Raw genomic sequence first — 25,619 nt, 5'->3', positions numbered from 1 at the left:
AACAGGAGCCCATTGCCCATCAACAATTTGTCTCCATCCCAGTGATAGTGAGTCAAGAATCTTTGGAGCAGGCACTGTATCTTGTGCCCAAACATTTGCTTGCCTGTGTGATCTCAGAATTTCAATTTAATTTCAGTTATAGAGCATTAAAACATTACACATGTCTCAAGGCGCTTTACACAGTGTTAAACATTCAGACAGAGCCCATGAGTAACAGGGCGAGCTTAAAACTCCCAAGAATGGGAGAAACATATAGGATGAAACCTCAAGCAGATCCACGACTCAAGGGCCTGACCCATCTGCCTGGGGTCAGTTACAGGACAGTAAGATCTATATACAGAGAATAGAACATGGTATTTAGAGCCACCTGAGGTATATGTTACAAAGTGGTTGGATGGTTACATAACCAGTATGATAATGCATGAATCCTATTTAGTGTTAAGTTCAAATAGTCCAGTGTATGAATTGTCCATAGGAATTAGGAGTCGTCATCGGGCAAATAGTGGGTCGCTAGGCTGCGCGGGCAGAAATCCGAGCATGGGGACAGCAATAGGCAATGGTAGGGCAATCATAGGGATGGGATTTCCCTAGTTCCCGAGTTTTTCCACTCCCTGGTTGGGTTTTAGAGTTTTAAACATGTTCCACCGAAGGGCTTTAGCTGTTTGAAAACCATGTTTTGAGGAGCTGACACACACATTTGGCCTCCATTGAGGCCATTCAGGGCAAGCGATGCTTGCATAAGGCGCACAGCAGGTTCAGAGGAAGCTTCTTTCCTGCAGCTGAAGTCTAGCTCTCCATCCCAGTGACAACCAACCAACTAAGCCCCCCCCCACCACTCCTGTCCAATGCCTCCTTGCCTGTGCCTGTTGAGGTGTCCACGACCATGGCAACCTTGACAGGGACAACAAGGAGGCAGACCCCCCCCCCCCCCCCCCCCCCCCCCGATGTATGTTGTTCATACATTGTTCACATTACATAGCCATATTTATTCTGCTCTTATAAGGTAACTGCTAATACACTGCACATATTTATATTACTCTAAACCTCTCTACTTTATATAAATCAACTGTATACTACTGTCTACACTGTACTATATTTCTTGACCTGTCTATGCACCACCTGTCTATACTTTGTATATCACATTGCACTTTTCTCCTTTTTTGCACTTCTGGTTAGACGCAAACCACATTTCGTTGTCTTCATACTTGTATTCTGCAATGACAATAACGTTGAATCTAATCTACTCTAATCTATTGGGGTGAGTGCAGAACATTACTTTAATTCAAATGATTATTAGGTTATGTGAAGGAAAGTTTTAAATCAGTCAATGTGTTTTTCCGGGTATGCCAATAAATAGCATAATGGTGGTTACACCCATCACTGGTTGATAATCATGACATCTCATGTCACCCATGGTCATATTTATTACTTAAGTCATTCAATTTTATTAGAAAATGTATGTATATAATGATAATACCTAACGTATATCCATTTAAAATGTTTAAAAAGGCGATTATTTGCAATTTTTGGTGATATATCCGCCATCTTGGATTTTGGACCTGTGCAGTCCGGGAAACAATTGGAAACAGGTAGTTTTGCAAACTATAGGGTCTGAAGAAGTGAAGAAACATAATTTGCAAAAATCTATATGAAATGTTCCAAACACCTTTTTTTGCTACATATCGCCCTGCACTATGAGATCACACTCACAGTCAAGAGAAAACTGAAATGCTTAGCCTAATGCTTACATTAGTTAATGCTACCAAATATGTGTGTGGGGTACATTCTGTCTCCAGGCAACCGAAAAGAGATTTCTCTGATTGAATGACTCCCCAGTGACCACAGCAGGGGTGGATTGAATGGATTACAGTGACCCAGCCTGAACATAATATCTGGATATGGCCACAATGATTAGCCTCTGTTTGCAACCTGAATAGTATATTGCAAAAATAACATAACATCTCACTGGCTTGGGGTTGGCTACAGATAATTTGTTCCATCTGTTTTGAAGCTGATTTAAATATTTTGAGCCCAATCCAAATGCACATCCTTGGCCCTATCTATTTATAGAGTGTACCAGTTTTGCATTTCCTTGCAACACTTTTGCAACCCTTTCAAGGAAACGTCAAGTATTGCAAGGGACTGCAAAAGAAGTTTAGAAAAAAAGTGCCTGTGAAATCCTTCGGGGGCTCCATAAATTACTACAGGGTAACATAAAAGTATTTTGGGGAAAGGCAAAACTATTACTGTGAGGCGTGGATACAGGGTGGCGCTGGGATGGGCGCACCACCCCCAGATGCCTTGCCCAGACCCGCAACACCCCCCATCCCTAAAAATAAAATAGAATAAAACGTGTCATACGAAATTTATTATTTAAGTCATAGTGCATGGGGGTAGCTGTGGTGCAACTGGCTGCATGCATATGGAAAATTATCTCAATTGTTTCTCAAAAAATGCCGTTTGTACAGCAGCTGTTGAAGTGAAAAGAATCTTACTTGGAGGTGTCTGAAAATAGGCCCTGTCTCTTTAAGCTATTGCGCATGTGCGAGAAAAGGGAAGTTATCTTTGTTGAAGGAAACCAAGTTTTCTTACAACGTTAACGTTGCGTCTGAATTGTTTTGAAAAACCACCACCGTCCAGGCGGTAAGTCCCTTTTGTGTAGCTTAATCAGTTGGTATTGCTCTTGTTTAAATAGACATTACTCCACACATATCCTATAAGCCTACATCCAATCTGTGTGAAACGGCTAAACTAGCTTAGCTTCACCTTAAGCATGCACCGGTTTATGCGCCAATTATTATGGGGAATATATGTTGACGAACAGTTCCATTTTTTGCATTGCCAGTCTCCTATTTTTTAAGTCACGGTTTGCTCCTGTCACGCATTAATGAATGAACGTCTGAAAAACGTTACCCTGACTTTCCTGCAGAATCATGAATCCCCAACCGCTGATCAAATCAAAACAGGCAGAGAAAAGCATCAACGGTGTGTCAACCCAGGTTGTTTGTACCGAATTCAGCAATTATATCTTCGTTGTGCTGACACAGTATGGGAAGATTGGGACATTGATATCAATAACTCCAGACTCCAAAACTGGTGACATTACCACGCCAATGTACACATCAAAAGTTCTGCTGGGAAAAGATGAGGTAGGCTATGCTGTTTTCTGTAGCCTATTAACTGCGTTTGTTGTCACTGAGTTGGCCTTTTGGTGGTATAACTCGCGTTAAATGATTTGCCAAATAGTGAGTTATTGTTTTGGAAAAACAATGCTAGGCCTATGCTTTTAATTAACCCAAATGTCCCCCCTTGTTCCAACAGGCTTTGACCCACGTCTGTGCGAAGCACCTTGCAACCTTTATCTCGCAAGAGTCAGGCAGTCGGCCAGTGCTTCTCGGGCTGGCTCTAAAAGACAGCTCCATTGAATCAATAAACATCATGAAAGAACTGATCAAAAGTTGCCAAGTTTGGTGACTTGAATGGACGTTGCTTACACTCGACTTATCTTGAAGATTAATTTAGTGTAACATGTAGGAAGTTTAGGCTATATGTAGCTAATTTTATCAGCAATGCTGGAGTCTGGCCTGCTTTTAGCCTATTGCCTGGCTTGCATTGATAATTTTCTATGAAAAATATCAACTCTTCCCAATGCATGTTTGGACTGTATTATATTTTGTGTACTTTGACATATTCAAAATAAAAGATGTATTTCATTATATCACTTTGTTGATCCATGCATTAGCCCTCTAAGCTTACCTTGATGTTGGCAGGTGTAGCTGCCCGTGTCAGTGACGTCACATGATGAAGGCTAAGTACAAGTCACATGATTCGGGCGTCAGTCTGTTGTGTGCACCTGCCCGATGTTTAGCCTAGATGGTGTCAACAAAGTTTAAGATATTAACCTTGCAATGGACTATAACAAGAATTGACATAAAGAAAAGTTTATGAAGTCTAGGCCTAGTCTTTTGGAAGTAGATTATAGTGGGACTTTAGCGGAGTTCCTCTGGACTTCGACCTCCTTTGAACAACCTACCTGACCGGCACAACGAGGAAGTGTTGACAGTCGCATCAGTTGAACGGGAAGCCATTTCACCTATAGGCTAGCAATTGGCAACCTCACTTGTTTCCGAAGCTTACAGCTAGCGTTCGTGTGTGGCTTTCATTCTGTGAATCCTGCTCACAGAAATATTTTGGGGTAGCCTAATGTATTTGTTTACATAGTCGGCGATAATTACGGGTATTTAAAAAAAAAAAAAAAAAACTTTTAAGGCCGAACATTTCCTTTCAAAGTGGACTATTTAACGTCGAAGAACATCAGTCTATAAAGGTAAGACGTTTCCGCATATTATTCTGTTTAAACCTGTTTTTTTACGGTCTATGGTTTAAACCTACCACGCCGTTCTATGAATTGGAATCAGTAAGAAGTTACAAATGTGTAGGTGCGCGTTCAACATAGCCAAAGCTGTAGGCTACCGAACTCAATCAGATGAGCATGTCAAGGACATTAACAGCCAATTAATTGGGTAGCTTACTATGTAAATTACGATAGTCTAGTTAAGTAAATACATGTTTGACTGTGTTTGTGTATTGTCTTCTCTTTTAATGCATAAAATGGTCTGGGGGCCAGTTTATAGTCTAAAACACAATTTCCTGTTTCCAGATGAACATGTCTTCTGAGGACAGCATGACTACTCTACTGGATATAGTCAACAACACAGAGGCACTGTCACGTTCTTCATCAATAGTGCCAAACCTGACCGCTAAGCCTAACATGACATTGATCAGATCCGGGAATGGTACAATCCTGGGGGATCAGATCTTTTTGAACACCACCCTTGCTCAAGCACTCTCTGGAATTTTTGTGTGGTCAGCACTGCTTATCACCTGTCATCAGGTAGGCCTAAGTGATGTCTGAGGTATCTATGGGATGACCACCCACTCCTTTTAACTGTACCAGCTTTTATGGTTCACGTTTGCCTAACATTCTTTTCTTTAGGCCTGGCACGATCCATCCCTTATCTCTTTGATAAACTCTTATCTTTCACTTTCCTTGGCAACAATCCAAAGATTTTCACGTGTATCAGAGGACAGTTGAATGTATTATGTAGGCCTAAACTTCTACTTTTCTGTAGACCAGAGGAATGAGCCACATCTGAAACAAATCAGTGTTGTTTGGGTGGAGTCCATTCAGTCAATTCACTCAAAGCTCAGGCAAATAAAAGCAAATAGGTGGGGGGTAATCAGAGCTGTGTGTGTGGGTTTCACTGATGCCTAGATATCGTATCCCTCTGCCTTGGCCCAAAGGCATGCATTCTTTTGAATGTTGGTGGAATATTACACAGTATTATACAAGCATGTTTCTGATTGAACAGCATCAGACACAGGGCAGAGTCCTACTTCAAGTAGCCGTCCTGACCCTCCTGGATGATTAAAATGTGACTGTGAAAACATAGTTGATCACAGATCGTATATTTGAACAGTAAGAGTGTGGTGCAGGTCATCACTGTTTTTACTTGTTATTATAACATAGGCCCATTACCGACCTTGACTTGCTGAAGTCTGTAAAGGTGATATTATTGCAGCTGATAGCAGGATGGAAACAAAGCTGTTTTGAATTGATTTGAAAAACAGGAAGGATTTTTTAATCTCACAAAGGACTTTTCACTTTTTTTTTTTTATCTTGAACAAGGAACATCCTATTTTCTCCCAATGTATTAGAAACTTTGACAAATGTTACTTTTTAAAAAATGGAGTTTTGTTTATTTAAAAGTTTTATTTTGTGATATATGTCAGGAATTGCAGATATCAATGTTTACCTATGTTCTCTCCATGAAATGCATTTGTCTGTTTGCACTATGACTTGCTCAAACCTTAGCTATCAGCCCAACTGGAGCATGTCTTATTTTATGGTTTTATATGCTGTTGAGGCTCTGCCCTTAAACAAAGCGCAGCTGTCCTGTTCTGTGAACAGAGTTGTTTACCTTGACTTCCCTATGCAGCCACAGTATGAAATTGAATTTGAGTCAAAGGTAGCAGATGAAAGTGTATTTAATAGATTTTTTTTTGGAGTTGACAGGTGGCTCCCTCCTGTGAGGCAGTCTTAACTTGTTCAGCCTCTGCGGATGAGCCACACTGGTGTGTGCTTTATTTTTTGAACAGTATGTGTTTCAACAATTTATGCTGTCCTTTTTTTTGGTGGCCTTTCATTTTCTAGACTGGAAATGTTTTATTTTGTTTCTCCTGACCTTTCTTTTTCATTGTAAGTAAGTAACTTTTATTTATATAGCACATTTATCTATGCAAACCAAAGCGCTCTTGTGAGCAAACACACTCACTCACTCACTCACTCACTCAAACACAATTTGAGATGTAAGACAAACTACACACACATACATAATAAGGGCATAGGTGTCTGTTCAGTTCAAATTCATGTAATGTGTCAATATTGTGGTTCCATGATTTGCCTTGTTGTTCAGTCACAGAGTTTGTAGAACTACTCATGTGGAGTGCTGCGAACACCTGTGTCTGTGTTGCAGTATGTGTTACAATTCAAAGACATCCTTTGGAATCCATTGGCATTGCCTCATAATACACATGGGAAATGAAAAGGCCCTTGCTGTTAAATGGAATATCATTTGGAATTATGAGCATAGGAATTAGATAGGTGGAGGAACAATTATTGTGTAACCTAATTGTTCTTGTCTTTGCCTAAGTTCATCTTCTAGTAGAAATGCCTCTGGAGTGAATGGGGAATTATGTTAGCGCAAAACTGGTCAGATCTGCATTATTGGCATGGTTTTCTTGTAGAGCGTGTAACCCTTCAGGGACGCTGAGCTGAGAGCATCCATGCAGTGTACCTCCATGGGTTATGTAACCAAGAGTTGCCAGGGTTACGTCAATGGTGGTGAAGGGGTGTCCAGAGGAAAGATTTTTCACCACTGATTTCCCTCGCTCTGTGCTGCCCCGCAGAGCACCTGGAGGACACTTTTTGATTGCCTGCGAAGACTGCCGTTCCTTGCCTAGAATATTGAAGAGAAAATTGGGAAAAGGGCGAGAGGGGTTTGGGGGCCAAGAGAAGGTGCCAAACAGAATTGGCTCACTTTTAGGGACGTCTGAGGACAAGATGGTTTCTTATCTGTTTCTCTCTCTCTCTCTCTTCTCCTTCTCTCTCTCCTCTCTCTCTCTCTCTCTCTCTCTCTCTCTCTCTCTCTCTCTCTCTTTCTCTCTCTCTCTTTCTCTCTCTCTCCTTCTCTCTCTCTCTATCTCACCATCTCTCCCCCTTATTGTAATTATTACTCTCGAGTTAGACAAAGGCTTGTCCCTCGCCCCTCAATCTAGGGAGAGAATGGTCCGTCTGACTACACTCTGTGTGGTGCATGGTAAACAGGCTCCCTCCTCCACAGAAACAGCAGTGGGGTTGCGTAAGGCAGGCATATGTAAATTGGACAGCGATAAAGCCACACCGGGGGGAAGGGGTGTGAGAGCATTGTTAGTATTCTACCTGTGAGCTCCTTCAAGTAGCCTTGTACAAAACTAGAAATTGCCCTTGTTTGTTTGAGCCTGTCAGTATATGCATGATGGAGGAGATGATGATGATGGTGCAGGCTGTGTGCATTTTTGTCAGAGGAAGTGTGTGGTTTTGTTTGGGAGGAAACTGAGACCAAAGCAGCTGCTCACTCAAGCCAAGAGGGGTCTCATGGGTCCGCCCAACCCCATTGGCCCCTGTCCCACTCTGTCACTTTTGTGTTCTTTTGTAGTCATGTTGCACGGAAGCTCGGCCTAGTCTACTCCGAGGCCACCTTGCCATCGATGCATCACACAGCCTCTCTGTTTGTCTCATGGAGGGAGGCTTGACAAAACACTAGCGCTATCTCCCCTCTCAACCTCGCTGGCTCTCCACGGGAGCTCTTCGCCAAACCTGCCGAACCGTTTCATTTTGCCCAGCTGTCCGGCAGCGGAATGTCAGCAGGCCCGGCCAGAACCTAAGCTGGGAGCCCAACCAGCTGAAATTAGCTTCCGACAGACTTGGCGGGGAGGCTGCTTCAGCTAGCCGCACTGTTTTGAGTCGCCCTTAAAGCTATTATCTGTGGTGTGCCCCCCTTCTCTCTTTCTCTTTCTCTCTCTCTTTATTTTTTTTTCCTTTCTTTATTTTTTTTTTCTTTCTCTCCTTTTCCTTCTCTCTTTCTTTCTCTCTGTTTTTATCTTTCTTTCTCTACCCCCCCCCCCCCCGCCCCTTTGTCTCACGCTCTCTCTCTGGTCAGCATCTGCCTGGAGGAGTGCAATTTTTTTTAACCAGCGTAATTCAGGCGAAATGGAGGACATCGGTCTGCAGCCAGTCACACACTCCAGCTCACAGCACCACATATATCACACCTCTACCCTCACCCACAAACGGCCCTAATGGCCATGTAATCACATTGCACTGAAGTTAGTTGGTCGGGGAGGAGCAGGGATACCAGGAGAGGCCATATACTGATCTATTTTTATCCGTTATCAAATAGTACCCTAAATAATGTCACCACAGAAATGGGACTGTCTGGCGAATGATTTTATTATACAAGAGATGGATGTCATGATGGACTTTCATAATCTTATTCCGTCATGTGTGTCTGTTAGTATGTTCTAAACTTGCTGACTCTTAAGGCAACTTCTGTCTGCATGCCTTTTCCATTAAATTGGCTCTCTTTCCAACCCTGAGAAAGCTGGGTAGCAATTAAATTCAAGTAGTTTGGATAAAAAAAACTTTTATCCAATTTCCAATTTCAGTTTTATTTGTAAAGGACAGTGTGCAATTAAAACATAAATGTAACCATTTGATGCATTGCACCAGAGTTAGCCTTGGGCTAATTTACATCCTCAGTCCCACATAGAATCAGCCTTGGCTAAAAATCTCAGCTATTCTGTCAGCTTGTTCATGTGATTAGAGGAAACACTTGTTTTTGTGTAGGGCCTCCTCTGGTATGACCCATCTGAGTGTGTGCACAAGGCACAGGAGCAGCTGACAGCTGTCTCTTTCCAACTGTCCCAGGAGAGGACACAAAAGGCACAGCAGATTACTGTGTGCATGAAACAAGCCTCATTTTTGTTCTTTAGACCTGTGATACAGCAGCCGAATGGAAACCTGATTAACTTATTTTTTGCACAGTCGGGTTTGCCGTGCATTTCCATATTCACCTTCTTCTGTCGGCTCCATCCGGTCACCTCTTGACCCCTTGTCGGCAGTTTTCTCTCCATTATACAATTTAATAATAATTCATCTGCTTCACCTTTCTTATCACAGCCTGAGCTGATCCCCCTGTTTGAGCCCAAACCTTGCCTTGGGAAAATTTCAGCAGACTGTTATATTCATAGCCCTGTTTCAGTCAATCCCCTTTGGATGCATTTCCTTTAAACTGCTCAGACACAACTTAATAATTTATCACAGGCGGTTTATAGGGTAAATCAGGGACGCTCACATGCTGACTCTCTCTCTTTTTACTCTCTCTCTCTAAATTTTTCAACAAAAAAAAAGCTTTTAATGATCTCTGTTTCATCTCAGCCACAGCTGATCTATTTTTCCTGCCCTATCTGCCTGTTTTTTTTTGGTCTCCCAGATCTACTCCCACCTGAGATCGTATACCACGCCTAATGAGCAGCGCTACATCATCCGCATCCTCTTCATCGTGCCCATCTACGCCTTCGACTCGTGGCTCAGCCTCCTCTTCATCGGTAACGACCAGTACTACGTCTACTTCGACTCCATCCGAGACTGTTATGAAGGTAAAGTCATTCAGCCATCCCTGGCGTCTCTGCCTGTCTTGGTCCAGCACTCAGAAGCATCACCATTAGCCAAAGTTAGTACTGTTATAACATGTATTTACGTAGGCTCAGTGCTCTATGTGCATGGAACTTCAAGTGGTGGTGTTGCACCACACTTTACCAGTTAAGTCACTGGAGTGACCACACGATTGTGTATACACCATACACTGCTTGCCCCCGACAAGCGGGCTTGTTGCTGTCTAGACCACAATAGCTAAGGGTGGAGAAGGGAGGAACTCAAATGAGGATTGGAGGGGCATCAGGGTTCTTTTGTGCAACAGTTCAAAAACAAGAGGGCCATGCAGACAGTGGAACTGACCCAACCTGTTTGTCCCCTCCCATCTTCCCAGTGCTTTCTCAACAGAAGAGAGCAGGGGAAAAAAGACAATCCGATCTGTGTCACTTTGCATTCCTCCAGGTGTAATACCTGATGCTCTTACGTCATACTATGAGGAGTTGTCAAGCTACGGTTTGCCCTCATGATCTATGTTTTAACAACTTTTTAGACATTATACTGTTGTTTTATGTGGTGATCATTATTCCCCTCCCAGTCAACACGGTTAATTGAATCATATGCATATTTCCCCTGTTTTTTGTTTGTTTGTTCAACTGCATTTAACATTGTGACGTCAGGCTCTTAGTTACAGTAAGGGGAGGGAAACTTAGCGCAATGAGGATTTTGTCATAACCGAGGTGCATGGCCATAGAGATCAATACCAATGAAGCTACTAGTCACACTTAAAAAAGCAGCTTGAGCTGGCAGGAAGTGGCCTGCTTAGAATTTCACATACAGTTCCTGAATGTAATATGTCATATTATCAGTTAGAAATAAGGAAATGGTGAAGGATACTGAGGTTGTGGCATGATTTTAATTCAAGACAGTGTTCTATGAATTTGAAGTTCTGAATATATATTGACTATCTACAAATTTAGATTTTAAATCCATTCGTGTTAAGACATCGTCATTGGCATTGGGAAATGGTTCATGTACTTTAGTGGCCATATACTTTGAACATGTGCAATTTAAAAAAACTTGTAGTAAACAAAGGGAAGCATTTTTTCATCTTCAGTACAGTTTTTCCCATTCTCACTGAATTATTAATGTTGTCTAAATTGCTTCTTTGAATTGCCTCCCTACCACCGTTTATTGCCCTGTCACAGACAGGGATAAGGGGAAAGAAGCAGGTACAGAGCTGAATCACAAACTAAACAGATTAAGAGGGATTTGTTAAAGTGGAGAGAGCTGGAAGTTTTTTTAAAAAAGAAAAAAGAAAACCCTTGAGGAAAATGTGCTCCTGTGATTTACTGGTTTACTGGTAGGTGAATCTCAGGAGCAGTGATGGTGCAAAACTCCTATCTGGAGAGCGAAAAGCAGACCCGTTGATGAAATGAGTCTTTATCAGTGAAGCCGTGCGTGGATTCTCCTCGAGCTTCATTTAAGCCCTCCCAAAAATAGCTCGGAGGGACTTAGGGTGGATAACCCCAGGGTGCAAAGCGTAATGAACCCTGATGGGCATTACTGCGGAAGGGCTCTGCCTGTCAGAGGCACCTGGAGTGTTTACCGCTCACTGCAGCCCTGATGTGAATTTCCTGCCAGTGTTGAAGAGCACATTATGTGTGACGTGACTCCTCTTTTCTTTAGCATGTTTTTCTCTTTCCTCTCTCAGCCTTTGTCATTTACAACTTCTTGAGCCTGTCCTTTGAGTACCTGGGGGGAGAGAGTGCCATCATGGCCGAGATTCGAGGGAAGCCCATTCAGTAAGTATCACCCTGTTTCCTCTTTCCCTTCATGGCTATGAAATCAGCTAATATGTTCCCCGGGGCCCTTGACTCTGTTGTTTCTCACTGCCACGGCTACACAAGGAAATGCCCCACCCATGTCATAAGATATTTTTATCACTGCATGTAAGAACGCCACTCTGCTTCAGTTTGTTTGATTAGAAGTGGGAGTGTCTTCTTACTGTATGTAATCACTTTCAACCTTTAGGTGTCAGCTCTGGCACTGTAGACTGATGTTAATCTAACTGCCTCATGCAAAATAGGCTTTATTGAGTATGTAGCCAAGCAAGGTATTTATGACAAGGAAGCATTCATCACTCCTTTTACCTGGATGAAATTGGTGTGACTAGCAAATGCCAAATGAGTAGAAATATTTGTATGATCCAAATAATTGTTTTATGTATAAGAATTTTGAGCTCCTGTTCAAAAGTATATTTACAATGTTCTGTAATGTTGTGTATTATCCTGTACTTGTAGGTCTAGCTGCTTATACGGCACTTGCTGTTTGGTGGGAACGAGTTATTCCATTGGGTTTCTGCGGTTCTGCAAACAGGTAGGCTCCTCGAGCATATCCCAATGTGGCTTCACTACATATTCCCCCGGTCCTTTAGAAGAGCAGCCTGACTTTTCTCCTTTCTCTTGCCTTAATGAAATACCCCGAGACGTTAAATGAAATTTCAAAGAAAGTTTATTTTTGTTCTTATTGTTGTTCCTTCCCCTCTCATTTTGACTGAAGGAAAACTGATTTGAGTTATTTTGACAGGCTGACAGGTTTAGGAATTGTCTTCCCACATTTTTCTCAAAGATTCACTTTTTGTATAGAGATCCTTTTATGAATTCAGTAATACAACATGGGAGATGGAAAGGGATACAGACCAGGTGAAAAAGGCAGTTACTTGTAAACACTATGAAATAATCTGAGCTGCCAGACAGGTTGTGTCTACCCTCTGTCTGGGGAGCCCTCACTGAGCCAGTCTAACACCGATGGAAATTGGATCGGAGAGCAATACGCACTCCAAAACCTCGTGCAGACTGTGAAATAAACATTTATTGAAATGGAAACCCATAAACATTTGGCTTTCTGTGAATGAGATGCCCGTGTGCCAGGCCCTCTTTTCTCACAGTGTGCTGAAATGGACCGAAACGGTTTTGATTACATGCTGACACTCTCTGCAGAGACCGAAAGCAAGAACACCGTTACGTTTTACCATTACATCACATTTCCATTGTTAAAGCATTCTTTGAGATATCTAGTTATCAGAGCTGAGGTGCTCATCTGTGTCTCGATAATAGCTTAACCCCAGTAAGACGTCATTACTCCTTCAATTGTGTTATGGTAGCCTCCACGTGAAGGGCCAATTTGTGTGAAATGCCTGTCCGCCTGTCTACCTGTCTCACTGTGTTGGGGCTATACAGAGAGGGGGTATGGTTGCAGGCAGCTGAAAAAGTCATCATTATTCTCCTCACTGACTCTCACTCCCCACCCCTCCCTCACACCTTCCCTTTCTTCCTTCTCTCTTCTCTTTCTCACTGTTGTCATTCAGGCTACCCTTCAGTTCTGCGTGGTGAAACCCATCATGGCCGTCATCACCATCCTCTTGCAGGCCTTTGGCAAGTACCACGACGGAGACTTTAAGTGAGCAAAGCCCATTTCCATTTCCACTCCACTCCACTCCAGTGCATCACCATCCACCTCTGTTTTCTGCGTTCGCCCAAGCTGTGCTCCCTCTTTAGGGTTAGACTGCAAATTTGTATTCATGTCTCCATTATATGCCGGCGCTGTGGTGACGTAAAGGTCGCGCCCGGGCTATTTTAGGAGTGTTGAGTACACCCCAGGAGGGCTCCCGTTCTGTGGGAGTGGTGATGAGCCTGGCGTGTGCGTAGAGCGCTCCTCCACTCCTTTCAGGAGGCCTGACAAATGACAGGGACACTGTAGAGCCATCGATGGGCTGCTTACTCTCGCCCTGTCCCCCGTCCCTGTGGACTTTGAAGGTGGGTGCCGGTAAAGGTCGACGTGAATGTTTTATGCCATTTCCTCTCTCTCTGTCTGTCTATCTCTTTTTTTTTTTTCTCTCTCTCTCTCTCTCTCTCTCTCTCCCCCCTCCCTATCTATCTATCTATCTATCTCTCTATCTATCTATCTATCTATCTATATCTATCTGTCTCCTTGCCTCTCTCTCTGTCTCTCTCTCTCTCTGCAGTGTGACAGGTGGCTACCTCTACATCACCATCATCTACAACTTCTCGGTCAGCCTGGCGTTGTATGCACTCTTCCTCTTCTTCTTCGCCACCAGTGACCTGCTGCGGCCCTACGAGCCCGTGCTTAAGTTCCTCACCATCAAATCGGTCATCTTCCTCTCCTTCTGGCAAGGTTTGTGCTGGACTCTACAGCCTTTCTGTCGGCTCCTCTGAAGGACACTGCCCACTCGCATTGATATTCAGTCAGTCATTCATTCATGGTCCTTATCCAAAGTTGGCACATAGCATTCAAAATACAGTCGTGGTGGTGATCATATTTATAATATAATAGCTCAATTTTCTAGCAGGACAGTGAAGGAGACTGACTCAAAGTCTAGGACCATCTCTAAAAATATATCTGTTTTAATGAATCCTAAGTTGGTAGTGCTATCTCAAAATATTATTTTAACAGTTCAGTTAAAGGATTTTGGATCAATGATCAAAGAGTTAACTAGCATTCTTCAGATGAACAAATCTGAAGAAACAGTAGAATATTTAACTTTAAATGAGTTTAACTTTTATTGTTTAACTAACTAGGTTAATGAAACATGTAATACTTAAAATCAGAGTTGTGTATGTGTGAAGCTCTTCTAACTGTCAGTAAATGAACCTATTAACTTCACATTATTGCATTTTCATGCTTATTATAGAGCGCAAATAGTTCTGATAGTCCAACAGAATAGCAATTCATTTTTCAAAAATCACTGTTTATAATGTGATGAGGTTAGAAGTAAAACATGTAGGAATGAGTGTTCAGAATCGATCATTTTTAGTTGGCCAACAATGTACAAAAATTTCAGACATGCAGAACCCTCAAACCTTATCAGGCGGGGTACAAGGTTTGTATTTGTAGGTCTGTTAATATTTAACAGTTTGCATCTAACTGCATCCTGGTGGGGATATATTGATTTCTTCAGGTAGCTTTGATGTGTGTTGTTCTCTCTTTTTATTTCTCGGGTAATGCAGATTTTTCAGATGAAGCCTGTTTTTTTTATGTGAAGATATTAAAAAGTCATCTTAAATACAGCACGTAAAGTGGAACTACAGTAATATGATTATTTTAGCAGTGCTATAATGACATGGTTCGTTAGAGGCCAGTAAAAGAAGTTTCAGTAGGTATGTAGCAAATATTCAACAACGCAGCACTGATATCTGCCATTGTATTGGAAACACAGTAGCATCATGTATTTGTCAGTTACTTTAAACAAAGCCAGTTTAAAGTAGAGATAGTAAACACAGTAGCATCATGTATTTGTCAGTTACTCTAAACAAAGCCAGTTTAAAGTAGAGATGGTAAACACAGTAGCATCAAACAAAGCCAGTTTACAATAGAGTTAGTAACGTCAGTGCTGTGTTGTGTCCACCACCCAACACAGGCATGGTTCTGGCTATTTTGGAGCGCTGTGGCGTCATCTCAAATGCGCTGGTGATCAACGGCCATGAGGTGGGAGCGGGCACTGTGGCGGCCGGCTGGCAGAACTTCATCATCTGCATAGAGATGTTCTTCGCCGCCATCGCCCTTCGCTACGCCTTCACCGACAGTGTCTACCAGCAGAAGAAGGAAACCGATGCCATACGTATGTTCTCATGAAGTCCTACAAGCCTACTTTAACACCTACATGAACTGAAAACACCTACATGAACTGAAACCGTTTAGCACTGACATCCTAGGAAAAGGGAATATGGAAAACCGTGAAGATCAAACTGTGAAAGTATAATATTTCAGAATTGTACATGTTTAGTACCTCAGAGCATTGTTCTCAGTGTTAGCAACAGGTACCTAATGCCAGGGAGAGGCTCTGCTAAATCTTTTGTGTGTGAAAATACACAGTGGTCTGCCCATACATTTTGCATAATGCTTAACTACTTAATAACTAACTTAGATACTTTATTGATCCTCAGGGTAAATTCAAGAACTTTTGCATTATGCAAAAGCTTTCAAACACAAAAGACTCCTTGAATCTAAAGCTTTAGTTTCCATCTTTTTTTTTTCTTTTAATTTTGTAAATATGGGCCACACATGTGGTGTGAGGAGACATCTCGCATGGTGACGGTGTGAATGAGAAAGGTGAGAAGGGAGCCTTTTTGAAAAGAAACAGGAGCTGTGTGCTCTACGCGCAGCCTTAGCCAATAGGAGGGAAGCAGGAAGCTCCCCAGGGCCTCTCTCACTCCAGGGTGTGGATCTGTCTCTCACACACACACACACACACCAACAGACACTCTTCAACATGCTAAGCCAGCTGGGAAACCATGACAGTGATATGGCCCCGTGTTTACTGAGTAACTGTGAGGTCTGTGGTCTCACCTCAGATCCTGTGTCTGTGAAGATCTCCATTTTCCCTTGTCTTTGTCTCTGTTTTTTTTTTAGGCCTGCATATCTGCAGGGATAGGGCATGCACAGAAAAAACATAGAGGAGGTGTTTTTTTTTCTTTCTCAAAACAAAGTGTTCTCATCTTTCATTTCGATTGACTGAATGCTCCTGTCCCCGCTTCCCCCCTCTCCTTTCTCTTGCGGATCAAAGGTTCTCCTGACAAAATGAATCAGTAATATTTCACGCTTGGCACTTTTCAGGCCTGTGCACAGGAAATTTAGATTTCATTTGTGACCAGTTTTCAGTGCTAATATCAGGGTGGCCACTGAATGTTAAACACTGCATTAGATCTATCATCTATTATGATTCTTGTAAGGCGGCAGACAAAACTCAGCTGAAACACTTGAAGTGAAGTGTGCCATCTTTCTGAGCTCTCTGCTTTTTGAATGTAAATTGGCAGTCACAGTAGGACACTCGCTTTCATAGCCTCCTCTGTTAAAATATTAGAAAGAGTCGCGCTTCAAGTGGGGCTGCATAGTGGAATGTATTTAAAAAAAAATACCAAATACCCTCATTTGTAATGTATCTAAATAAGCTAAAAAATAACTCAAACTTTTTTGTACCAAACATTTAGCCTATTAAATCTCTAATAAAGCTATTATGGAATATAACACACCAGAAAATGGTTCAAAAGTTCTAAACAGGCAAACTTATGGGCAGGGATGGATTAATGGTCGAATTCAGGTGCCCAAGTGTTCAGGGATGCCTGAAGCCCAAGCCTCTGTGTGAAGTTGTTGCTATATTCTCCACCCCTGATATCTGAATAGGGCCCCTCAGTTAAATAACATAATATGTTATTTGACTGAGGGGCCCTATTCAGATATGTTATGTCAGTTATGTGATATGTCTTAATAGGGCCCCTACATCCTATACCATGGGTTATATGATTCACCCTGATATCTAAATGGGGATAACAATTCTGTGGTTGATGTTTTAGTAAGGTCCCACCTTTGAAAGTTAGAATATCTTACTAACACAGGTATACAAAAAAACATATTTAAACTTCTCTAACACACAATGATCTGGCCATTAAATAGCCTTAGTTGCTGAAATGGCTTTAAATTAAACAAACAAACATATTTAAATGGGGCCCCTCAGTCAAATAACACGGGTCACGCTACAGTATGCATGATAATCATGCTTTGTAATTGCACAGCCAGATGCCTTAAATGTGTTGATGTTAAATTTGTAAGTCTGTGGAAAGAAATTGTCCATTTCTTTGCACAAAACTTGCCAGAAGTCATAATTTAAGGAGTTATTGACTTATTGCCTCAATCCAGCAGTGGTGCTTGATACTGTTACAATTTACTGGTACAATTTTAATTTTGGTTGCTTTAAGGCTTGAACACATTGCATGTGACGGCTCCGTTCCATGTTGATTTTAATTTTGACGTTGAAGCCATGATCTGAAGTGCCCTTGAGCAAAGCACCTAACCCCTCATTGCTCCCCGAGCGCCGCCGTTGTAGCAGGCAGCTCACTGCGCCCGGATTAATGTGTGCTTCACCTCACTGTGTGTACACTGTGTGCTGTTTGTGTTTCACTAATTCACCGATTGGGTTAAATGCAGAGACCAAATTTCCCTCACGGGATCAAAAAAGTATAAATACTTATACTTATACTTATGATTTCATGAACAGGTTGCCGCAGCCACAGTGTCTCCGCCGTATCCACATTTTTTTCACTTCATGCGAGTGGTTCTGTACAGAAATACATTGAAAAGACCAGTTGATAGCCATAATTTGTAAGGGGAAATGGAACCTACACGTGTGCTATAAATTGTGCCCAAATGTCTGCTTACAGGCCAATTCCGGTTGTGTAACGTTAGCTAGCTGGTACATAGCTGTGCAGTATGTACGCTGTGTAAACTTCCTTACCGACACCTTAAGAGTTGTGCTAGTAAGAGAGCTAGCTGTCTGGGCCTTTAGCTTGATTGTTAGCACGCTCGACTCCTGAATCCAATGTGCTGCTGTTTGTGAGTTTGAGACCGGCAAGTGCAGGCCGTAAGTCGCGCAAATCAACTGAGGCCGTGATCAGATCGGAGTGAGAGGTACACGTATAGGTCCCATGGCATTTATCATTAAAAGTAGGGGGTTCCCCAGTGTCCTGGCTAAATTCCCAACCTGGCTCATTCAATTTGGCCCCCTAATCATCCCCCACTGTAATTGGCTAATTCAGTCCCTCACCTGAAGCTGGTGTGTGGTGAGCGTTCTGGCACATAATGGCTGCCGTGCATCACCCAGGTGGGTGCTACACATTGGTGGTGGTCAGTGAGGTCCCCTCTTCCCGCTTTGAAGTGCTTTGAGTGTTGAGAAAAGTGCTATATAAATGTAACGTGTTGTTCTTGTTGTAATGCTATCATTGTGACTTACTACCTTAGCTACTGTCAGTAGCCAACATTATTTAACTGTTGGATGTAATGTTTAGCTGGAAATACAATACTGGAAATTTAGATGAAGGACTAGTATTTGCCTTTTTATTTTACTCAATTTTAAAATAATTATCAGCCTATATAAACGCAGATACCGATAGATCGGCTAATATTAGCACACTGATTCATCAGTCATGCTGTAGTTGTGAGCCTGCTCAAACTACACAACAAATCGGACAGACCTGATTCAAAAGTTTGTCGTATCCAACTGATTCTGGGCTAAAATCAGGTCAAAATAGCAGTGTCTGCTTGGCATAAGTCAGCACCAATGGGCTTCCATGCATCATTTAGTGCTTTTATGATGTCATCACATAGATGTCTCACAGAGAGTATTTTTGAAATATAAAAATACACACCAAGAGTCATTTTCTTCAACCCAATAAAATACAAATGACATAATAGTATTTTGTATTTGAAATACATGTATCAGAAATACTGCCCATCCCTGGCTGTGTGCAATATAAAAATCAGTGGCACTTGATTTTATTGCAGAAAGCTCCATTTCTGACTGTAAATGGAGGCCCCTGGTCTGTGTATGAAAGTCAGCAAGGCCCTGGCCTCACACTGAGGTTAGAGAGTGAAAAGGTGCCAATAAAAGTGCAGCACACTCCATTACCGACATCCTCTTACTTATTTTGTATTATATTTTTTTACTACCCCACACACCAACACAGAACTCTTTCGCCGTCACCCATGTCTATTACGATTCAGTCCTGTCTTTGTTGACACCGGAAAAAAAAAAAAAAAAAAAAAATTGTCATGTTGTTCTCTGCAGCGGTGTGCAGAGGCAAACACTAGAGTGTATCAGGCTGATGTGTGGCAGGCTGAGGAGAGCTGCTGGGCCTGTGGCCTTCTCCTGGCTGCAAGTGTCAGTATGGCTTGTCGATGGGCTCCTCTGTAACCCTGGAGGTCTCCGAGCACCCCCGGGTGGGCCTTTGTAAAGCAGGAGTGCTTCAGGGAGGCTGGTGTAGGAGCTCAGAAGAGCATAGCAGATCAGAGTGTGCTCTGAAGCTGACCTCACCTGGATGGCCCTGTCTGCCCTGCCACTGACCCAGAAACAGGCCGCGATTACACTCTCTGTGTGTGCGCTGACGTGTAGGCTGTTGTACTTGTGTGTGTAGTGTACTTTTGCATGTGTGTGTGTGTGTGTGTGTGTGTGTGTGTGTTCTGACTCTGCACAGGGCTAAGCCTCAGGGCCCTGGGGACGTGGTAGACAGCTGTGTGTGTTTTGAGCCCCTCAGGAGGAAAGCAGGGAGCTGGAGGTGTCTCCTCTGCTCCCTCTCCCACTCATTCATCAGCAAGGGAAATGGACAAAACTGCTGAGAGAAACGAGCTCATCAACCTGCCTAATGCAGACCCCTGCTGATGGGCTGATGAGCTTTTTTATGAGACAGAAGAGGAAGAAGAGATAAACAATCAGAAGGGAAGTACAGCCAAGGAAGAACGAGAGAGGAAGAGAGATAGAGAGAGAGAAAGGGAGGGAGAAGGAGGGGGGGGGACGTCAATGGATAACTTCCCTCTTGTTGCTGAGCATGAATGTTCCTGCCGGTCATAAACAAACCAAGTGGACGAATCTGTGTGTGTGTGTGTGTGTGTTGGGCACTGCTGATGTTGTTTGTGTGTGCATGGAGCTGGGTCATGTAGCAGATTTGCCTCTGGGTGAAGCGTGTGCACGGAGGTGAGCAGAATGAAAAGGTTAGTGTGAGGTCCAGTCCTCTCCTCTCCGCTACGCTCTGCTCTGTCGTCGTCACAGAGGACGCACTCTATCGCATCTCCAGAAATATCAGGCCGATGAGTACAGCTGGCTATTTTTTACTCGAATCATCATCCTTCCTGAAGTAACACGGCTTAAAATGGGGGAATATGTTGTTGCTTCTGTTGTTGTTGTTATTTTTGTATATTTGTAGAAATGCTTTTTCATAATATATATATATATATATATATATATATATATATATGGGGATATTTTCATGTCTTCTGACAGAAGATAAAGTAGATAAGTGCTGAGAGATGATGTGATAAAGACCTTTTCTTATTAGACTGACAGATTAGATTTTGTGAAAAATTACTCCTGTCTAAGCTGTCTATTCTTAGGACTTGAGAGATAACTTAACACGATCAGAATTGATTAGGACTGCATACAAAATGGGAAACGCTTGTCATTCTCTCAGCAGCTGCATTTGTATTCTTTTTCTTTTTTTCTAAAAGTTCAGTACTCTTCAGGTTCCTGCATAAACTGATGTGTTGGTCTTGACCAGAAAAGCTAACTGAATATGCTCTGGGGGACCTTTTTCCAGGCTAGCTGCTTCAAATAACCTAAACGTGTTATGGGTTACCCTTCTATTCCATTCTGTTCATTAAGATTAGAGAGTTCAGACTGGCATTTTAGTCAGCCCCTACACTGACACCACATAGATTGATTGATTCAGATTGGCATTTTAATTAATGAATGAATGGACTACTACAGAACCCTCGTACACTGAATACCATACATCTCAGCAGAGGTCCAGGAAAATGAGTGGACCTTGATTGTGCATTATTTTTAAAAAATTGATTTTTTTAATTCATCCATTGTTAATTAGTTGGTTGGACTTGGTTGATTAATCTTTGCAACCAATACAGGGGAAAAATGCCTCTGCACGCAATTTGATAGACACAGAGCAATGAAATGAAATATGTGAATCCTGCATGGAGAACGAAAAAAAAAAACTTGATAAATGCTTTAATCACTGTTTTCTGTTTGTCTCGAGGGTGGCCCAAACACATCTTGACCGCTCATATAGACTTCCCAGTTGAGCGACTCACAAACTCAAATTTCATGGGTGGGGGAAATTTCAGGCTGCTTTCAGACATACAATCATAAGGAGAGCTTTTTGAATAGACAGGAATAATGAGTTAAAACATTTTTGGCATTCATATATTTTTGTACAAACCCTTTCATGCATGGTGTCCACTACAGTGGACGGATATTCAAACTTAATTTAAAACTACTGGATTTGCAATACTTCAAACCACCAGTGGAGTGTCTCCTAAAACCTTTATGTACTGTGTGCATAAACATTGTCTTTAAAGGGACACCAGGCAAGCCTGATGCTTTTTCTCTACGGAACTCCCCCTCGCTCGGTCTGCAGCTCTTTTCCTTTTCTTTGTGTCTTCCGTCTGGGTTTTCGCTGCTTCTTTGCCGGCTCTGCCATTATACACACGTTTGCAACAATCTCTAGCGTTTAGTTAGCCTGCCTCTGTGCTGTAAACTGATCCTGCTTCGGTCGGCGGGTAGGATACACCGAACTTGCAAGTGGGATATTCTTCCTACAGGTAGTAGGGCGGCGAGAGTTTTCATTAAGCCCGTAACGAGTCATTTTAACCATATACCGACTTACGAAGATGATTAATTAACACGAAAACGTTGCCTGGTGTCCCTTTAATAATATTTGCAACTTGAGATATTGGATCATAAACCCAAAATGGCGGATGATCGTGGTCATGACCCTACAACCTCTGGGATATCAGTTAGTTCATTTTATTCTACATGGTATATGCAGGTAAAAAAAAATATATCATTTATATTTGATTATGAGGACCACAAATGTAAATTTAATAAAATAGCTGCAATAATGTTATGACATATTTATTATCTAAATCTTATTCAAAACAAAATTGTGAATTGTGAATATGCAATATATTGTAATATGAATGTAATATTCCAGTACTAAAATGAGACAGTACAGGTGAAAGTAGGGTAAAACACGAATAACCCTCTATGGTCCACTTTGATATCCTTATGTAAAAAATATTTATTCATGTCTTTTGTATGTGTACATTTAGTGACTGTACACCTATCAGCCTGTGGTGGTGTTGAGCTAAGGGTTGCTGGTAGGGGATGTGGAATATGAGATTTGGATGTTGAAATTTACTTTCTGCGATAATAGGCAGGGCTGAGATAATAGGCAGGACAGTCACTCTCTCACTCACACACACACACACACACCACACACACCATTACCCTACACACACAGACACACCTTTACACACCATACCCCCCACACACACACACACATACCTATGCACGGCCCCCTCCCCCATTCACACATACACATTTATAAACTGGCACACAAACACACATATGAACACACACACACAGGTACATGCCCCAACACCCCTCTTCCCCCCCCCCCCACACACACACACACAAACATACCATAACCCCACACACATACATACACCACTCTCCCTTCCCCACACACACCATTTCACTATCTGTGGATGCAAGGATGCTGGGCAACCACATAACAGGTTCCATGTATTCTAATAAGATGATCATGATCATTTGCCTACTGATGATTAAAGTTGTTCAGAAAAGTTGGTCTAATGAACAAGCGTGGCTAACTGCATTGGACTTTGGAGTGTGTACAGATGGAGCCATAATGGTGACAGACAGGTTATCACATCTCCTATGGGGGCCCTGTGATATTTCACAGGCGGGTCTTTGGGGCAAAGGTTGAGAATCACTGATCTAAATCACTCCCTCACTATATGACCACTCTAAGAATTTGTCTGTAATGGCACAGTAGTAAACGTACACATCTACTACACCCCCAAGTAACCCTTCTGAATAATTGAATTCTGATTGCAACCCTTGTGCTGCCTGAAGGTACACATGTTTGTTAATAGAGAATTGGATGGCTGCTAGTGAAATTGATTCAATTTGAGGATGTTGAGGCTGTTGCATTAATCTGTGTTTATGATTGTATTACAGATTCATTTCATGTCAAATAACTGTTTCACATGAGCTAAAATCTCCCTCACGCATTGCATATGGCATGCATGTTAACACTCCACCCCATTGATTTGTGTATGAAATGTCCCCATTCTCCTCGCTGGTGTGTCTTTATCTGTGTCCCTGTCTTTGTTTTAGATAACATCGCCCCCATGCACAGCATCTCCAGTGGACTGAAGGAGACCATCAACCCTGGGGACATGGTCCAGGACGCCATCCACAACTTCTCCCCAGCGTACCAGCAGTACACCCAGCAGTCCACTCAGGAGGTGGTCCAGCCCAGTCAGAACGGCAAGCCGGGGGCCGGCAGCGCAAAGATCGCAAAGAGTGCCAAGAAGGCTGACAAAATCATGCTGATCGCCTCCGATGATGAGTTCTAATGAGCCGGTCACCTGTAGGGAAGCGTCTTGGGCTTCCACTGCATTAAAATCCACCAGCTGGGACGAGCAGAGGGACTTTACCCCTCAGACTCTTTTTTTTTTAATTTTATTTTGATGATGGCCCCCAACCACCACCCCCACCCCCTATGTTATGCTTACTTTTAATTGACTGTACACACAGAGTTACTGACATTGTTCACATTCAAATATTTATACAAATATTTGCACAAGCATGAGACACTCTGGAGTTTGCCTTTTCTTCCGGATTGACAGGTGCACCCGGTAACCTTGACGTGGAGACGGGCTGACTGCCGATTGTCAGATGGCGGCGGGCAGACCGAGCGGATTTGAGTGGCGTGGAACGAAACAAAGCCTGCCACGCTTCTTTTCTCCCCGTCCTTCGGCCTCTCTCCATCCGTCCGTTCGTCCGTTCCTCGGCCCGATCTCTCCACCTCTCTGCCGCCTTGGCACTGACTGAGCGCGTGGGCGATGGAGTGTGCACTCGACTGCCTGATGGCCCATCTGTTTGTGTGCACGCCGGCTGATAAATGCGTGGCATCAGGAGTAACGAGATGCTAGGAGGTGGCGCCGGCGCCGGCGGTGGTGATGGTGTTGATGATGGGGCCCGTTGGCTGGTTGGCACTGCCGAGCGACAGGCTCCTTGAGTCTGGATGGTCCTTTTCTGAAGTGTCCGCTCACCAGTCCGCTATTACTGGCCCCCCCCCGGTGATCTCTCAGACACACGCTGGCTTCAAAAGGAGCCTCTTTATGATATTGACTGGGGCCCTTTGGAAAACCTTTGTACTGTTAAGTGTGGCTCAAACAGGCAGAGATGAGCACTGAGTCTGGAAGATTGGTGGGGGTGGGGGGAGGGGTGTCTCTGCCAGTCTCATTAAATTTCCCAGCATGACTTAATGTGTATTCAAATCAGCAGACTCTGAATTGTGTTTTTAAAGGAGTATGTATGTACAATACGGTCACCGTGGATGGTTGTTTGGATGGTTTTGGGTATGTTGCAGGACTGACATTGTTGTGTATGCCTGACATCTCCGCAGGCTGTTGAATAAATAATTTAAGATGTAAAATTAGTGAATTCATTTTCTTTTATGCTTTTGTTTGTGTTGCACAAGTGTTATATAGTTAAACAACACTTTATATGTTTGGAAATACAGGGCATGTTGTTTTAGTAGCTTGTGTAATGTTGTGTAGTTTAATATATGCCATATTTATCATTATTAATTCAATACCAAAGTGTTTCTGGCCTAGATGGTTCAGGCCAACCATCTTGTAAAAAGAGGTTATTTGAATATGTTGTTAATGTAGCTAGAGCGTTGTATTAAGTCAGGGAAAAGAGTTTTATCCAGTGTGATCACAAGGAGGGATCTGAGAAACAAACTGGTCGATTTCTGTTTTCTGTAGATAAACTGTGCCAATATGTCTGCCTTATAGACAAGGTTAAATGTAATGGAAATATGAAATAAACTAATGATCTGAGTTACCATGTCATTAATTGTGAGCTCAGCTCACCTCATTTAATATCAATTAAACTTACTCTAATAACACTGTTGGTTTTAACTACCTAAAGCAAATGCAGTTTTTAACTAACATAAAGTGGCCACTTAATATATTAATATATTGCTACAATAAATTGAGCAAATCAATTGGCAATGGCATATGCGTGTGTGCAGGTTTTTTTTTTTAAATAAGTGCCTTTAAGCAATTAACAATGCACATGTCAGGTTTAAATGAGAAAGAGAAAAAGCTTTATTTAAAAGTACAAAACAGACACAGCAGACTATTTACAGGAATAATTTACCTCCTTTCTATTCAGTCAGAATGGAGAAGA

At 42.4% G+C, this 25,619-nt stretch overlaps 2 protein-coding genes across 2 annotated transcripts; both read left to right on the top strand.

Moving 5' to 3' along the window:
- The first annotated feature begins 2,526 nt into the window (after positions 1-2,526).
- On the top strand, positions 2,527-3,718 carry psmg3 (proteasome (prosome, macropain) assembly chaperone 3). The gene is made up of 3 exons (XM_048245220.1): positions 2,527-2,643; positions 2,930-3,149; positions 3,322-3,718. Exons 2-3 carry the CDS (start codon positions 2,934-2,936, stop codon positions 3,472-3,474), a joined length of 369 nt encoding a protein of 122 aa, XP_048101177.1. The 5' UTR covers positions 2,527-2,643; positions 2,930-2,933; the 3' UTR covers positions 3,475-3,718.
- Positions 3,719-3,823: 105 nt separating this feature from the next.
- tmem184a (transmembrane protein 184a) lies at positions 3,824-25,267 on the top strand. The gene is made up of 9 exons (XM_048245219.1): positions 3,824-4,327; positions 4,661-4,894; positions 9,594-9,759; positions 11,466-11,556; positions 12,055-12,130; positions 13,122-13,213; positions 13,779-13,948; positions 15,192-15,392; positions 23,532-25,267. Exons 2-9 carry the CDS (start codon positions 4,661-4,663, stop codon positions 23,771-23,773), a joined length of 1,272 nt encoding a protein of 423 aa, XP_048101176.1. The 5' UTR covers positions 3,824-4,327; the 3' UTR covers positions 23,774-25,267.
- Positions 25,268-25,619: the final 352 nt, after the last annotated feature.

This window comes from Alosa alosa, chromosome 6 (assembly GCF_017589495.1).
Source record: "Alosa alosa isolate M-15738 ecotype Scorff River chromosome 6, AALO_Geno_1.1, whole genome shotgun sequence".
NCBI lineage: Eukaryota > Metazoa > Chordata > Actinopteri > Clupeiformes > Clupeidae > Alosa > Alosa alosa.
This window is presented reverse-complemented; position numbering and strand designations above follow the sequence as displayed.